General features: G+C 43.8%; 1 protein-coding gene across 1 annotated transcript; it reads left to right on the top strand.

Annotated features, from left to right (window-relative positions):
• The first annotated feature begins 351 nt into the window (after window positions 1–351).
• LOC109766301 (ABC transporter G family member 37) lies at window positions 352–8,394 on the top strand. The gene is made up of 20 exons (XM_020325066.3): window positions 352–1,085; window positions 2,233–2,566; window positions 2,663–2,739; window positions 2,883–2,936; window positions 3,053–3,143; window positions 3,277–3,578; window positions 3,669–3,950; window positions 4,038–4,351; window positions 4,493–4,653; window positions 4,766–4,869; window positions 4,950–5,106; window positions 5,225–5,478; window positions 5,573–5,905; window positions 5,997–6,287; window positions 6,365–6,448; window positions 6,541–6,674; window positions 6,754–6,981; window positions 7,088–7,259; window positions 7,448–7,702; window positions 7,807–8,394. The coding sequence occupies exons 1-20, from the start codon at window positions 636–638 to the stop codon at window positions 8,077–8,079; spliced, it is 4,350 nt and encodes a 1,449-aa protein (XP_020180655.1). The 5' UTR covers window positions 352–635; the 3' UTR covers window positions 8,080–8,394.
• Window positions 8,395–17,477: the final 9,083 nt, after the last annotated feature.

The raw sequence follows: 17,477 nt of genomic DNA, 5'->3' as shown, positions 1-17,477 counted from the left end.
AGTAGTCGTAGTAGTATACTCTGCAGCTGCAAGTGGCTGCCCTCTTCGTAATATCATACTATCACTGGCCAAACGAACCTATCGCGGCAAGAGCAGCCTCGAACCGAATAATTGCGAGACATGCATGTTGACCACTGCCCGCCTCGGCCTCGGCCTCGACGCAGAGACAAAAGCCCCGCTGATGCCAGGAAGCTCCCCCGCCCAGGTCTAAACACGCGCGTGAAAAATGAAGAGCTAGCTCGAAAGCTCAGTTTCATTATCTAGCAGTTCGACGACCACATCCCGTGCCGGGTCCAAGCTCGCACAGTGCACCGGACCTGCACAAAATGTGTCCAGGTCAAGGACTCGCTCAAGGTAGGTGAGGCGAAACTCGATAATGTGGCTCGCTGGCGTGGTCTTCCTCCTCACCAGCTTCAACCATTCCCTTCCCTTCTCTTCTCCTGGGCGTATATATAGGGACGCCTTCGTCTGCTCCCTTCGTACCAGTTCGTACCCCAAGCCAAAACAGCCCCCTGTCGCAAGGCAAGGAGGAGCTGCGCAACAGAGCTAAGCCAAGCCAGCTCAGAGAGTGATCAAGGGAGGAAGAAGACGACGAAGAAGAAGAAGGCAAGTAAGTGAGCAGGCAGGCGAGGATCATGGATCGAGAGATCCACCGGGTGACGAGCCTGCGGCGGGACAGCTCGCTATGGCGTCGCGGAGACGACGTGTTCTCGCGGACGTCGTCGCGGTTCCAGGAGGAGGAGGACGACGAGGAGGCGCTGCGGTGGGCGGCCCTGGAGCGGCTGCCCACGTACGACCGGGTGCGGCGCGGGATCCTGACGGTGGAGGACGGCGGGGAGAAGGTGGAGGTGGACGTGGGGCGGCTGGGCGCCCACGAGAGCCGGGCGCTCATCGAGCGGCTGGTCCGCGCGGCCGACGACGACCACGAGAACTTCCTCCTCAAGCTCAAGGAGCGCATGGACAGGGTGGGCATCGACTACCCCACAATCGAGGTGCGGTTCGAGAAGCTGGAGATCGAGGCCGAGGTGCGCGTCGGCAACCGCGGCCTCCCCACGCTCATCAACTCCGTCACCAACACCCTCGAGGTAAAGCCGCCTGCACAAAAAGTTCAGTTCCACTGCAAAACGGATGCCACAGTCCATGGCGGCTTAGCTTCAATTTGTTTGTTTTTTTGTTCTCCACACCGTTCGAACAAGCATGTTGATCATAGTTAATGATGACCTGCTCCGTTAACTAATCAGTCCTGGCTTGGCCGAGCCCGAGCACTGGTGCATGGTAGGGCCAGTTAGTCGATGAGTATGGGCTGCTTTTGGCGCAGCTGGTTCCGCGATGGAGGCGAGTGACAGTGCACTCTCGTTTTTCTTATGGTTATATACACTGCTCGACAGCGACGCTGCGAGAATTGAAGCCAAGTAGGGGCTTTGTTTTCTCGTTCTTGCGATTGCAACTTGCGAGCGAGCTGTATGCTTTTGGCTCATTACCAAGCAATGCGGTAGGTGAGTCGCCTCTCGGCGCCTGATATTTGCTTGGCTTCACAAACGACCAAGCACACGTTGCAGAATTACTACCGTTTCGACCACTTGTCCTGCACAAAATATTACTCTGACCGTGTCTCGCTTTCCAGGCTTTTTCTCTGACTTCAAAATTCCAGATTTATTAAACCTAGCCGCCACCTAATAATATTCAACTCCTGATTCGTTCTCCTTTCAATTGTACTGAGTCCTACTAATAATTTTCTGTTCCAAAGATAAATGTTTATTTTAGACAAGAAAAAGGATCTTTAGGAGTGTACTAAATTTCTTAGCGTAAAGTAGGCCAACAAGAGTCCAAACCGTTGCGACGCCGGGCTCGGCCCGCCACAGAGCCTGCCGCTCCTGCCCGACTTTTCACTCAAAACAATACTCCGCCGATGGCCACCCCTTCAAAAAGAATAAAAAAAAAAACCCTCCGCCGATGGCCACCGGCACCGGCACCGGCACGGCGCCGCCACGGTCGTTCCCTACCTCGGGGAACCTCCACCGCACCCCCATACACGCCACGAAATCGTCCGACCTCCACCCCATGGCACGCGATATTGGCGCATCGGCCGCGCGGCTCTGCGGCATTCCGCCGAGCGCATGGCGTGCGCGTCCACCTCGTTTCGCCAGCGCAAGCGCCACCGCATGCTACGCCATTGGAAGAACCGTGCCCTTTCTCGATATCTAAGTCTGTTGATTGCTCGGTGTGCTCCAGGCCGTCGGGAACGCGCTCCACGTCATCCCCAGCCGGAAGCAGGCCATGACCGTCCTCCACGACGTCAGCGGGATCATCAAGCCCCGGAGGATGACGCTGCTGCTCGGACCTCCTGGCTCGGGCAAGACCACGCTTCTTCTGGCCATGGCAGGGAAGCTCGACAAGGACCTCAAGGTCTCCGGGAAGGTCACCTACAACGGCCACGCGATGGACGAGTTCGTTCCCCAGAGGACCGCCGCTTACATCAGCCAGCACGATCTCCACATCGGGGAGATGACCGTGAGGGAGACGCTGGCCTTCTCGGCTCGGTGCCAAGGTGTTGGCACTAGATATGGTATGCTGCTGCCTGATTATTGGGAATGTGCTTATCTTAGTACTCCTATGTCATAGTGGCGATAGGCTCTGAGCTTTGCTGTTTTGCTTCTTCTAGAGATGCTTACTGAGCTGGCGAGAAGGGAAAAGGCAGCGAACATCAAGCCCGATCATGATATCGATGTCTACATGAAGGTGAGGATGTCATCACATTTTAGAGCATTTTATGCTTCTTAAAGCTGTTTATGTGGCTAGCTTAGGATTGAGGAGAATCATTTGAACAAGACTTGTTTATCAGTAAATTTGTTAACACTTGTTTCGTTACTTACGCCCTGTAGGCCTCAGCTATGGGAGGGCAAGAATCCAGTATTGTGACAGAATACATACTCAAGGTATAGTCTGCTACCTATGAGTCCAGCTGAAGCACCGCAAGGATGATTCTTATGTACATTTGTGTATTAATAGAATGATGACTTCTCATGTCTGTTACTCTTGTATGTAACTGCAGATACTAGGGCTCGATATTTGTGCTGACACGTTGGTAGGCAATGAGATGCTAAGGGGTATATCTGGTGGACAACGCAAGCGTGTCACAACAGGTATATATATTTTCACCAAGAATGAGGTTCATTTTATATTTGTACAGCAATCCGAGACTTGCACCTTCTTCATCACAGTAAAATAGTCTTATTTAAGAAATTCCTAATCGACTCATGTATCTTCAATGCACAGGTGAAATGCTTGTCGGACCTGCAAAAGCTCTGTTCATGGATGAGATATCCACTGGACTGGATAGCTCAACCACATACCAGATTGTGAATTCTCTCAGGCAGACTATCCACATCCTAGGCGGAACTGCTGTCATCTCCTTGCTGCAGCCAGCTCCTGAAACATACAACTTGTTTGACGACATTATACTCCTCTCTGATGGGCAGGTTGTGTACCAGGGCCCCCGAGAAAATGTGCTCGAGTTCTTTGAGTTCATGGGCTTCAAATGCCCTGGCAGAAAGGGTGTTGCTGACTTTTTACAGGAGGTGTGTGTCTCATCTATAAATTCTTATTACAGCTGTGATTCTGTTTTTTCTTAAAGAGAATGGTACTGAAATCTCTGAATAACTGAAAAGGTGACATCAAAGAAAGACCAGGAGCAATATTGGTACAGGGGTGACAGGCCATATCGTTTTGTACCTGTCAAGCAATTTGCGGATGCATTCCGTTCCTTCCATGTGGGCAAATCGATAGAGAACGAGCTTAAAGTGCCATTTGATAGGACCAGAAGCCACCCTGCTGCTCTGGCCACTTCAAAGTTTGGTGTCAGCAGGATGGAGTTGCTGAAAGCCACTATCGATAGAGAGCTTCTACTCATGAAGAGGAATGCATTCATGTACATATTTAAAGCTGTCAATGTAAGTTCATATCTTTAAATGTTTTCCTTGATTTATTAGGATGGAGATTATTAGGTAGCATCAATCTGAACCTTTCCATCATTGCAGCTAACTCTGATGGCGTTCATTGTGATGACCACATTTTTCCGTACAAACATGCGCCGTAATGTTGAATATGGAACAATCTATTTGGGGGCGCTGTTCTTTGCTCTCGACACGATAATGTTTAATGGTTTTGCGGAGCTTGCGATGACCGTCATGAAACTTCCTGTCTTCTTCAAGCAGAGGGATCTTCTTTTCTTTCCTGCATGGGCCTATACCATACCATCATGGATTCTTCAGATCCCTATCACGTTTGTTGAAGTTGGAGTTTATGTTTTCACCACGTATTATGTCATTGGATTTGATCCCAGTGTAAGCAGGTATGACACTGATGCAAACATCAATTTGCTTACACAATTATATTGCTTCTTAGGCAGTTATGTATTTTTGTGAGCAAGTATTTTAAATTATCGCTCCACAAGAACTAGCTCTGTGAAGTCTGAATGATTTCTTGTGCTCAGGTTCTTTAAGCAGTATCTGCTGCTCCTTGCGATCAATCAGATGTCATCTTCGCTGTTCCGCTTCATTGCTGGAATTGGAAGAGACATGGTTGTGTCCCACACCTTTGGACCTTTATCATTGTTGGCTTTTGCAGCATTGGGTGGCTTCATCCTTGCAAGACGTAAGTTACTGGCTCGACCATGATAAAATGAATGTTGCCATCTTTACATGACAACGATGGAACTAAATGTTGATTGTTGCTTACATGATACCATCTTATTTTTCTTTTCCAGCTGATATCAAAAAGTGGTGGATTTGGGGTTACTGGATATCTCCCCTATCATATGCACAGAACGCTATTTCAACAAACGAATTTTTGGGGCCCAGTTGGAACCAAGTAAGTACCCTCTGTCTTGAGAAGAAATCAAAGTCACCACGACACACATAGAAAATTCAATATGTATTCATATTTTACAGATTGTTAGTGGAACAAATGAGACCATTGGAGTTACCGTGCTTAAGAATCGTGGCATCTTTACGGAAGCTAAGTGGTACTGGATTGGGCTTGGTGCCATGGTTGGATACACTCTCCTCTTCAACCTGCTCTACACCTTAGCACTTTCAGTTTTGAGTCGTAAGTATATTTACAAAACTACTTATTTATCAAGGATCATATAATCAACATTTGCAGGTTATAACTTAGGCATTTAACTTATAGGATATTAACTGTAGCCACTTTCTTCTCTTTGCAGCATTGACAGATGCTCACCCATCAATGTCTGAAGAGGAACTGAAAGAAAAACATGCAAATTTAACTGGTAAAGCTCTAGAGGGTCATAAGGAAAAGAATTCTAGGAAGCAGGAATTGGAATTATCTCACATTAGTGACCGAAACTCGGGGATTAGTGGCGCGGACTCTAGTGACAGCAGGAAGAGACTGGTACTTCCATTTACACCACTGTCACTTACCTTTAACGACACAAAATACTCGGTGGACATGCCAGAGGTAAATTTCCTGTCAATGAACATGAGAGCGCAATTATGATTGTATACCCATTACCCAAGTTTGCTTACCCAGGTATATTGCTTTATATCCACAGGCAATGAAAGCACAAGGAGTAACGGAAGACCGCTTGTTGCTTTTGAAGGGTGTCAGTGGTTCTTTTAGGCCAGGTGTACTTACTGCATTAATGGGTGTGAGTGGTGCGGGAAAGACAACCCTGATGGATGTTTTAGCGGGTAGGAAAACTGGAGGATACATAGAGGGGGAAATCACCGTATCAGGCTATCCAAAGAAGCAAGAGACCTTTGCACGTATATCGGGATACTGTGAGCAAAATGATATTCATTCTCCACATGTGACAATATATGAATCACTCGTATTTTCTGCATGGCTGCGGCTTCCTGCAGAGGTTGACTCAGACAGAAGAAAGGTTAGTTAGCTTTGATCTAGGCAAATGATCAGTTCTTGATTTCTTTTTTCTCATCTGATTGGAGATCTTACCGGCTGAACTGTGATGACAGATGTTCATTGAGGAGATCATGGATCTTGTAGAGCTCACATCATTGAGGGGGGCACTTGTTGGGCTCCCTGGAGTGAATGGTCTATCAACTGAGCAACGCAAGAGGCTTACAATTGCCGTGGAGCTTGTTGCTAACCCGTCGATCATTTTTATGGATGAGCCAACATCTGGTCTTGATGCTCGTGCAGCTGCAATTGTGATGAGGACTGTTAGGAACACTGTTAACACTGGCAGGACCGTTGTTTGCACCATCCACCAGCCAAGTATTGACATATTTGAAGCATTTGATGAGGTGGTTATTCATTATTCTCTATTTCAGTTATTACCCTTAGCTTTATTAAGGTCATATATTGACTATCTTGGCTGCAGCTTTTCTTGATGAAGAGAGGGGGAGAAGAAATTTATGTTGGTCCTGTTGGCCAAAATTCAGCAAATTTGATTGAGTATTTTGAGGTAAGAAGATCAAAACCAGCAGTTGTGCGACACCTTGTAACTCTTGTTGCCAGCTAGATCACATCGAACATTCCTTGTGTGCATTTATTCAGGAAATTGAAGGCATTAGTAAGATAAAAGATGGATATAACCCAGCGACATGGATGTTGGAAGTGTCCTCTAGTGCGCAGGAGGAAATGCTTGGTATTGATTTCGCTGAAGTTTACAGACAATCAGAACTATATCAGTAAGCTTCCCCACAAGCCATTCATATACATTGTAGCGTGAGTGACACTTCTAACTACTCTTCATTTTCGCAATTTCAGAAGGAACAAGGAACTCATAAAGGAGCTAAGCATGCCACCTCCTGGCTCCAGAGATCTCAACTTCCCTACACAGTACTCTAGATCATTCGTCACACAGTGTCTAGCTTGCTTGTGGAAGCAAAAATTGTCATATTGGAGAAACCCATCCTACACAGCAGTGAGATTACTCTTCACCATCGTCATTGCGCTAATGTTCGGAACGATGTTCTGGGACCTTGGAAGTAAAACGTACATCTCCTAACTGATACTATAACTTCATTTTTTTTCTGTACTTTGGATATAGTAGCTACTTCAAGTAAGATATATCTGACGCCTTACTTATATCACGATGCAGTCGAAGATCACAGGATCTATTCAATGCCATGGGATCAATGTATGCTGCAGTACTATACATCGGAGTGCAAAATTCTGGTTCTGTTCAACCAGTTGTCGTGGTGGAGCGAACAGTCTTTTACCGGGAAAGAGCAGCTGGCATGTATTCAGCTTTTCCATATGCATTTGGACAGGTAATTTCTTAGACTGTCGGTTTACCTATTTCATGGCATATGTATGAATGACCTTTGAGAACTGGCAATCGAAGTCACAGCCGTGGTTAAAGTAACAGAACTGGCAGTTTATCATGGCTCAGTTTATCAACATTCTTGAATTATCTCAGTCCTGGAACCTAAACAATGTCATGTTATCCCTTTTCTAGGTTGCTATCGAATTTCCGTACGTATTGGTTCAGGCTTTGATATATGGCGGGCTAGTCTATTCCATGATTGGATTCGAATGGACAGTTGCCAAGTTCTTGTGGTACTTGTTCTTCATGTACTTCACCATGCTATATTTCACGTTCTATGGAATGATGGCTGTTGGCTTGACGCCGAATGAGAGCATAGCAGCTATCATCTCATCAGCATTCTACAACGTATGGAACCTCTTCTCAGGATATCTTATCCCCCGACCTGTAAGTTACACTCTTGATACATTTTTCATTTCTTTTGTGTAAACTTTGTACTTACCAGTGCTCCTTGTCTTTCACATTACTCATCCGTTGAACTTTTACTTCAGAAACTTCCTATTTGGTGGAGGTGGTACTCATGGATTTGCCCGGTGGCATGGACGCTATACGGACTGGTTGCCTCCCAGTTTGGTGATATCCAACAGCCGCTCGATCAGGGAATTCCAGGCCCACAGATAACTGTCGCCCAGTTTGTCACGGACTACTTTGGTTTCCATCATGACTTCTTGTGGGTTGTGGCGGCGGTGCACGTTGCTTTCACCGTGCTGTTCGCCTTCCTGTTTAGTTTTGCCATCATGAGGTTCAACTTCCAGAAAAGATGAGGATGACATTCTTTCAGATTCCTTGTACGTAGTGCCATACTGCTGTCCAACAGCCAGTGCGGATGGATTGAACAAAGTATAGTTGTTTCTGTAGATGATATAGAGGTTATTTTGTATTTCAAGCATGTAGAAATTCCGCACAACTATGCTCTGTAGGACTTGTAGGAAAGGCTAATTAGTCTTGTTGAGCCTCCAGCTTCTTTACCAGCTCTAGCTGAGTAACTGCTACTTTTCTCGTCGGAGAATGTAAACCTGACCAGTAATGTTGTCATTTCTGACGAGTTAATGGAGGCAGAAATTTTGTTGATTCTTCAATCCCTTGTGAAACTTCTCATTGCTGCCCAAATATTACAAAGCAATTGTTTTATCTCAAGATTTGTTTGATTACTTAGTGGCAGTGCCGCAGTGCGTATGTTTCCTTGGGTAACTATCATCTCATCAGTTCTGCTAACCAAGAGCTGGCTAGTGGCCCGGGAATTTGTACTCTCTATTTGAGTTCTTGTTGCCACCAAATCCGGTTCCCTGGGTGGCTATGGGTGATTTTAACGAAGTTTTGCACCAGTCTGAGCATGATGGAGTGGGTTTGAGGACTCAGTCCCAGATGGACGGCTTTAGAGATGCGTTGGACGTGTGTGGTTTACCTGACCTAGGACACAGTGGTTCATCATGGACATTCGAGAAGAAAGTAGCAGGCGACGCTTTCACGAGGGTGGGACTGGACCGAGCGGCGGATGCTGCATGGAGCTCGTTGTTTCCCACAGCTTGATCATGCGTCGGCAGCGTGCTCGGATCACAGCCCTATTGTCCTAAATTTCTTTGAAGAGCTCATGAATATTAAGGGTGCTAGACCTTTCAAATATGACACCACGTGGGAAACGCACCCGAAGCTAAAAACATGTGTTGAGGGCATGGAAGAACAATCCGGAAGCAGTCTCGGTTGTGGAAGTGCAAGACAAGCTTCGTGAGCTACCGGGTGACCTATCTAGCTGGGATTGGCTGACATTCGGTAATGTGCAAAGGGAAATTAAACGCCAAAAGTATGAGTTGGAAATTCTACGGAACCGATAACTCCCGTACGGGCTGCGTTTTGTTGTTTCGTGTTGGAAACGAGAGTTTTGGCAATGTTTCACGATATACTGATCGGTGCATAGCGCACGTATATATGGAGTACAAAGTGAGCCACAACCTCAACTATACAATGACTAGGAGATGGACGGCTTTAGAGATGCGTTGGACGTGTGTAGTTTACCTGACCTAGGACACAGTGGTTCACCATGGACGTTCGAGAAGAAAGTAGCAGGCGACGCTTTCACGAGGGTGGGACTGGACCGAGCGGCGGATGCTGCATGGAGCTCGTTGTTTCCCACAGCTTGATCATGCGTCGGCAACGTGCTCAGATCACAGCCCTATTGTCCTAAATTTCTTTGAAGAGCTCATGAATATTAAGGGTGCTAGACCTTTCAAATATGACACCACGTGGGAAACGCACCCGAAGCTAAAAACATGTGTTGAGGGCATGGAAGAACAATCCGGAAGCAGTCTCGGTTGCGGAAGTGCAAGACAAGCTTCGTGAGCTACCGGGTGACCTATCTAGCTGGGACTGGCTGACATTCGGTAATGTGCAAAGGGAAATTAAACGCCAAAAGTATGAGTTGGAAATTCTACGGAATCGATAACTCCCGAACGGGCTGCGTTTTGTTGTTTCGTGTTGGAAACAAGAGTTTTGGCAGTGTTTCACGATATATTGATCGGTGCATAGCGCACGTATATATGGAGAAGTGAGCCATAACCTCAACTATACAATGACTAGAAGGTGGGCCTGGCTATACAATATACATACACAAACCATATGTTCAACACCCCCCGGAGTCGAAGCGTCGCCGGAGACGCAAAGACTGGACCTGAACTCCTCGAAAACAGAAGTAGGCAGTCCTTTTGTCATGACATCGGCGAACAGCTGCGCCGTCGGGACGCGGAGGACCCGGATGCACCCAAGAGCCACCTGCTCCCGAACAGAGTGTATGTCGAGCTCAATATGCTTCGTTCGACGATGGTGGACCAGGTTGGCGGAGAAGTACACGGCGGAGACGTTGTCGCAGTAGACGAGCGTGGCCTTGTGAACATCACAAAGCAACTCCTGGAGCAGCTGACGAAGCCAAGAGCATTCAGCAACGGCGTTAGCCACTGCCCGATACTCTGCCTCGGCACTCGAGCGGGAGACGGTGGGCAGCCGCTTGGAGGACCAAGAGATCAGAGACGGCCCAAGGTAGACACAGTACCCCGAGGTGGAGCGTCGTGTGTTCGGGCAGCCAGCCCAGTCCGCACCAGAGTAGGCGACGAGGTCGGTGGAGGCGGAGGCCATCAACGTAAGTCCCATGGACTGGGTGCCGCGTATGTAACGGAGGATACGCTTCACCAGAGTCCAGTGAGAGTCGCGCGGAGCATGCATGTGAAGACAGACCTGGTGAACAGCATACTGCAAGTCAGGGCGCGTCAAGGTCAGGTACTGCAAAGCACCCACTATGGAGCGATAGAAAGCCGCATCGGATGCGGGAGAACCCTACAGAGCGGAGACCTTGGCCTTGGTGTCGACATGCGTGGGAGCGGGCTTGCAATTAAGCATGCCGGCTCAATCAAGAAGCTCATGGACGTAGCGCTGCTGGTGCAGGAAGAACCCATCTGGCCGTCGAACCACCTCAATGCCAAGGAAGTAGTGCAGGGGCCCCAAGTCCTTCAGGGCAAACTCATCGCGAAGACGAGCAGTAAGCCACTGGAGGAGCGCGACAGTGGATGCCATTAGGATGATGTCGTCGACGTAGAGCAGCAAGTAGGCCGTTGCTACCTCTTGAGCACTGCGTTGGTTTTCCCTTGAAGAGGAAAGGGTGATGCAGCAAAGTAGCGTAAGTATTTCCCTCAGTTTTTGAGAACCAAGGTATCAATCCAGTAGGAGGCCACGCACGAGTCCCTCGCACCTACACAAACAAATAAAACCTCGCAACCAACGCGATAAGGGGTTGTCAATACCTACACGGTCACTTACGAGAGTGAGATCTGATAGATATGATAAGATAATATTTTTGGTATTTTTATGATAAAGATGCAAAGTAAAGAAAGTAAAATAAAAACGACGCTAGAAATAACTTGTTGACGGAAGATTAATATGATGGAAAATAGACCCGGGGGTCATAGGTTTCACTAGTGGCTTCTCTCGAGAGCATAAGTATTTACGGTGGTGAACAAATTACTGTTGAGCAATTGCCAGAATTGAGCATAGTTATGAGAATATCTAGGTATGATCATGTATATAGGCATCACGTCCGAGACAAGTAGACCAACTCCTGCCTGCATCTACTACTATTACTCCACACATCGACCGCTATCCAGCATGCATCTAGAGTATTAAGTTCATAAGAACAGAGTAACGCTTTAAGCAAGATGACATGATGTAGAGGGATAAACTCATGCAATATGGTATAAACCCCATCTTGTTATCCTCGATGGCAACAATACAATACGTGCCTTGCTGCCCCTACTGTCACTGGGAAAGGACACCGCAAGATTGAACCCAAAGCTAAGCACTTCTCCCATTGCAAGAAAGATCAATCTAGTAGGCCAAACCAAACTGATAATTCGAAGAGACTTGCAAAGATAACCAATCATACATAAATGAATTCAGAGAAGATTCAAATATTGTTCATAGATAAACTTGATCATAAAACCACAATTCATCGGTCTCAACAAACACACCTCAAAAGAAGATTACATCGAATAGATCTCCACAAGAGAGGGGGAGAACATTGTATTGAGATCCAACAAGGGAGAAGAAGCCATCTAGCTAATAACTATGGACCCGAAGGTCTGAAGTAAACTACTCACACTTCATCGGAGAGGCTATGGTGTTGATGTAGAAGCCCTCCGTGATCGATGCCCCCTCCGGCGGACCTCCGGAACAGGCCCCAAGATGGGATCTCACGGGTACAGAAGGTTGCGGCGGTGGAATTAGGTTTTTCGCTCCATATCTGGTAGTTTGGGGGTACGTAGGTATATATAGGAGGAAGGAGTACATCGGTGGAGCAACAGGGGGCCCACGAGGGTGGAGGGCGCACCCAGGGGGGTAGGCGGGCCCCCCTACCTCGTGGCCTCCTGGTTGATGTCTTGACGTAGGGTCCAAGTCCTATGGATCACGTTCGTTCCGAAAATCACGTTCCCGAAGGTTTCATTCCATTTGGACTCCGTTTGATATTCTTTTTCTGCGAAACTCTGAAATAGGCAAAAAACAGCAATTCTGGGCTGGGCCTCTGGTTAATAGGTTAGTCCCAAAAATAATATAAAAGTGTATAATAAAGCCCAATAATGTCCAAAACAGAATATAATATAGCATGGAGCAATAAAAAATTATAGATACGTTGGAGACGTATCAAGCATCCCCAAGCTTAATTCCTGCTCGTCCTCGAGTAGGTAAATGATAAAAACAGAATTTTTGATGTGGAATGCTACTTGGCATAATTTCAATGTAATTCTTCTTAATTGTGGTATGAATATTCAGATCCGAAAGATTCAAGACAAAAGTTCAATATTGACATAAAAATAATAATACTTCAAGCATACTAACTAAGCAATTATGTCTTCTCAAAATAACATGGCCAAAGAAAGTTATCCCTACAAAATCATATAGTCTGGCTATGCTCTATCTTCACCACACAAAGTATTTAAATCATGCACAACCCCGATGACAAGCCAAGCAATTGTTTTATACTTTTAGTGTTCTCAAACTTTTTCAATCTTCACGCAATACATGAGCGTGAGCCATGGACATAGCATTATATGTAGAATAGAATGGTGGTTGTGGAGAAGACAAAAAAAGGAGAAGATAGTCTCACATCAATTAGGCGTATCAACGGGCTATGGAGATGCCCATTAATAGATATCAATGTGAGTGAGTAGGGATTGCCATGCAACGGATGCACTAGAGCTATAAGTATATGAAAGCTCAACAAAAGAAACTAAGTGGGTGTGCATCCAACTCGCTTGCTCACGAAGACCTAGGGCATTTTGAGGAAGCCCATCATTGGAATATACAAGCCAAGTTATATAATGAAAAATTTCCCACTAGTATATAAAAATGATATCATAAGAGGCTCTCTATCATGAAGATCATGGTGCTACTTTGAAGCACAAGTGTGGTAAAAGAATAGTAGCATTGTCCCTTCTCTCTTTTTCTTTCATTTTTTTATTTGGGCCTTTTCCCCTTTTTTTATGACCTCTTTTTTTTCTTTTTTATTATTTCGTCCGGAGTCTCATCCCGACTTGTGGGGGAATCATAGTCTCCATCATCCTTTCCTCACTTGGGACAATGCTCTAAAAATGATGATCATCACACTTTTATTTACTTACAACTCAACAATTACAACTCAATACTTAGAACAAAATATGACTCTATGTGAATGCCTCCGGCGGTGTACCGGGATATGCAATGAATCAAGAGCGACATGTATGAAAGAATTATGAACGGTGGCTTTGCCACAAATACAATGTCAACTACATGATCATGCGAAGCAATATGACAATGATGGAGCGTGTCATAATAAACGAAACGGTGGTAAGTTGCATGGCAATATATCTCGGAATGGCTATGGAAATGCCATGATAGGTAGGCATGGTGGCTGTTTTGAGGAAGGTATATGGTGGGTGTATGATACCGGCGAAAAGTGCGCAGTATTAGAGAGGCTAGCAATGGTGGAAGGAGAAAAAGTGCGTATAATCCATGGACTCAACATTAGTTATAAAGAACTCATATACTTATTGCAAAAATCTACAAGTTATCAAAGCAAAGTATTACGCGCATGCTCTTAGGGGGATAGATTGGTAGGAAAAGACCATCGCTCGTCCCCGACTGTCACTCATAAGGAAGACAATCAATAAATAAATCATGCTCCGACTTCATCACATAACGGTTCACCATACGTGCATGCTACAGGAATCACAAACTTTAACACAAGTATTCCTCAAATTCAAAACTACTCAACTAGCATGACTCTAATATCACCATCTTCATATCTCAAAACAATTATCAAGCATCAAACTTCTCATAGCATTCAACACACTCATAATTTGTTTTTCTTGAATGCCTATCATAGTTAAAGCAAACTACCATGCTGTTTTGTAGGACTCTCAAAATAATCTAAGTGAAGCATGAGAGAACAATAGTTTCTATAAAACAAAAGTTACCACCGTGCTCTAAAAGATATAAGTGAAGTACTAGAGCAAAAACTATATAACTCAAAACATATAAGTGAAGCACATAGAGTATTCTAACAATTTCCGAATCAAGTGTGTCTCTCTCAAAAGGTGTGTACAACAAGGATGATTGTGGTAAACTAAAAAACAAATAATCAAATAATACAAGACGCTCCAAGCAAAACACATATCATGTGGTGAATAAAAATATAGCTCCAAGTAAAGTTACCGATGGAAGTAGACGAAAGAGGGAATGCCTTCCGGGGCATCCCCAAGCTTTGGCTTTTTGGTGTCCTTAGATTATCTTGGGGTGCCATGAGAATACCCAAGCTTAGGCTCTTGCCACTCCTTGTTCCATAGTCCATCAAATCTTTTACCCAAAACTTGAAAACTTCACAACACAAAACTTAACAGAAAATCTCGTGAGCTCCGTTAGCGAAAGAAAACAAAAGACCACTTCAAGGTACTGTAATGAACTCATTCTTTATTTATATTGGTGTTAAACCTACTTTATTCCAACTTCTCTATGGTTTATAAAATCTTTTATTAGCCATAGATTCATCAAAATAACCAAACAACACACGAAAAACAGAATCTGTCAAAAACAGAACAGTCTGTAGTAATCTGTAACTAACGCAAACTTCTGGAACTCCAAAAATTCATACAAAATAGGAAGACCTAGAAAATTTGTTTATTGATCAGCAGCAATTGGAATCAATATTTTATCACGTTCTGGTGATTTACAATTATTTTCGTGAACAGAAAGTTTCTGGAATTTACAGCAAGATCAAATAACTATCATCCAAGAAGATTCTATAGGTTTAACTTGGCACAAACACTAATTAAAACATAAAAACAAGTCTAACCAGAGGCTAGATCAAAGATTTATTCCTAAACAGAAGCAAAAAGCAACAAAAAACTAAAAATAAAATTGGGTTGCCTCCCAACAAGCGCTATTGTTTAACACCCCTAGCTAGGCATAATAGCATAGATCTAGGTATTGCCATCTTTGGTAGGCAATCCATAAGTGGCTCTCATAATAGATTCATAAGGTATTTTTTTCTAGGAAAGTATTTCATTCCTTTCCTTAACGGAAATTGGAATCTAATATTTCCTCCCTTCATATCAATAATTGCACCGATCGTTCTAAGGAAAGGTCTACCAAGAATAATAGGACATGAAGGATTGCAATCGATATCAAGAACAATAAAATCTACGGGCACATAGTTCCTATTTGGAACAATAATAACATCATTAATTCTTGCCATAGGTTTCTTAATGGTTGAATCCGCAAGGTGCAAGTTTAAAGAGCAATCATCAAAATCACGGAAACCTAACAAGTCGCACAAAGTCTTTGGAATCGTGGAAACACTAGCACCCAAATCACACAAAGCATAGCATTCATGATCTTTAATTTTAATTTTAATAGTAGGTTCTCACTCATCATAAAGTTTTCTAGGGATAGAAACTTCCAACTCAAGTTTTTCTTCATAAGATTGCATCAAAGCATCAACGGTATGTTTGGTAAAGGCTTTATTTTGACTATAAACACGAGGAGAATTTAGCACGGATTGCAACAAGGAAATACAATCTATCAAAGAGCAATTATCATAATTAAATTCCTTTAAATCCAAAATAGTGGGTTCATTAATATCTAATGTTTTGATCTCTTCAATCCCACTTTTACCAATTTTTGCATTAAGATCTAAAAACTCCGAATTTTTGGAACGCCTTCTAGGTAAAGGTGGATCATATTCAGTCCCATCATTATCAAGATTCATATTGCAAAACAAAGATTTAATAGGGGACACATCAATGACTTTTAGATCTTCATCTTTATTTTCATAGGAACTAAAAGAACACGCTTTTACAAAGCAATCTTTCTTAGCACGCATCCTAGCGGTTCTTTCTTTGCACTCATCAATGGAAATTCTCATGGCTTTGAGAGACTCATTGATATCATGCTTAGGTGGAATAGATCTAAGTTTTAAAGAATCAACATCAAGAGAAATTCTATCAACGTTCCTAGCCAATTCATCAACTTTAAGCAATTTTTCTTCAAGCAAAGCATTGAAATTCTTTTGCGAATTCATAAATTCCTTAACACTAGTCTCAAATTCAGAAGGCATCTTATTAAAATTTCCATAAGAATTGTTGTAGGAATTACCATAATTATTAGAGGAATTACTAGGATACTGCCTAGGATTAAAGTTTCCTCTATACGCGTTGTTACCAAAATTATTCCTACCAACAAAATTCACATCCATAGATTCATTATTATTCTCAATCAAAGTAGACAAAGGAATATCATTAGGATCAGAAGAAACACTCTTAGTAGCAAATAATTTCATAAGTTCATCCATCTTTCCACTCAAAACATTAATTTCTTCTATCGCATGCACTTTATTATTAGTAGATCTTTCAGTGTGCCATTGAGAATAATTAACCATAATATCATCTAGGAGTTTAGTAGCTTCTTCTAAAGTGATTTCCATAAAAGTGCCTCCCGTGGCCGAATCTAAAAGATTTCTAGAAGCAAAATTCAATCCGGCATAAAAAATTTGTATAATCATCCACAAATTCAAACCATGAGTAGGGCAATTACGTATCATTAATTTCATCCTCTCCCAAGCTTGTGCAACATGTTCATGATCAAGTTGCTTAAAATTCATAATATCGTTTCTAAGAGAGATGATCTTAGCAGGAGGAAAATATTTAGAGATAAAAGCATCTTTGCACTTATTCAAGAATCAATACTATTTTTAGGCAAAGACGAAAACCAAGCTTTAGCACGATCTCTAAGAGAAAAAGGAAATAGCTTCAATTTAACAATATCATTGTCCACATCTTTCTTCTTTTGCATATCACAAAAATCAACAAAACTATTTAGATGGGTAGCGACATCTTCACTAGGAAGGCCGGCGAATTGATCTTTCATGAAAAGATTCAATAAAGCAGTATTGATTTCACAAGATTCAGTATCGGTAAGAGGAGAAATCGGAGTGCTAAGGAAATCATTGTTGTTGGTATTGGTGAAATCACACAATTTAGTATTATCTTGAACAATCGTGACAAGCAAACAATCCAACACACGGGCAAACAAGAGACGAGCAAAAAGAGGCAAACGGAAATGAGAGAGCGAATAAAATGGCAAGGGTGAA

The sequence above is a fragment of the Aegilops tauschii genome, chromosome 3 (genome assembly GCF_002575655.3).
Source record: "Aegilops tauschii subsp. strangulata cultivar AL8/78 chromosome 3, Aet v6.0, whole genome shotgun sequence".
In the NCBI taxonomy this organism is placed as follows: domain Eukaryota; kingdom Viridiplantae; phylum Streptophyta; class Magnoliopsida; order Poales; family Poaceae; genus Aegilops; species Aegilops tauschii.
This window is presented reverse-complemented; position numbering and strand designations above follow the sequence as displayed.

Coding starts and splice junctions, on each gene's coding strand:
- LOC109766301 (XM_020325066.3), top strand. CDS start 636: ATGGATCGAGAGATCCACCGGGTGACGAGCCTGCGGCGGGACAGCTCG. Junction 2,567..2,662: donor AGGTGTTGGCACTAGATATG/GTATGCTGCTGC, acceptor TGCTTCTTCTAG/AGATGCTTACTGAGCTGGCG. Junction 4,352..4,492: donor TTTGATCCCAGTGTAAGCAG/GTATGACACTGA, acceptor TCTTGTGCTCAG/GTTCTTTAAGCAGTATCTGC.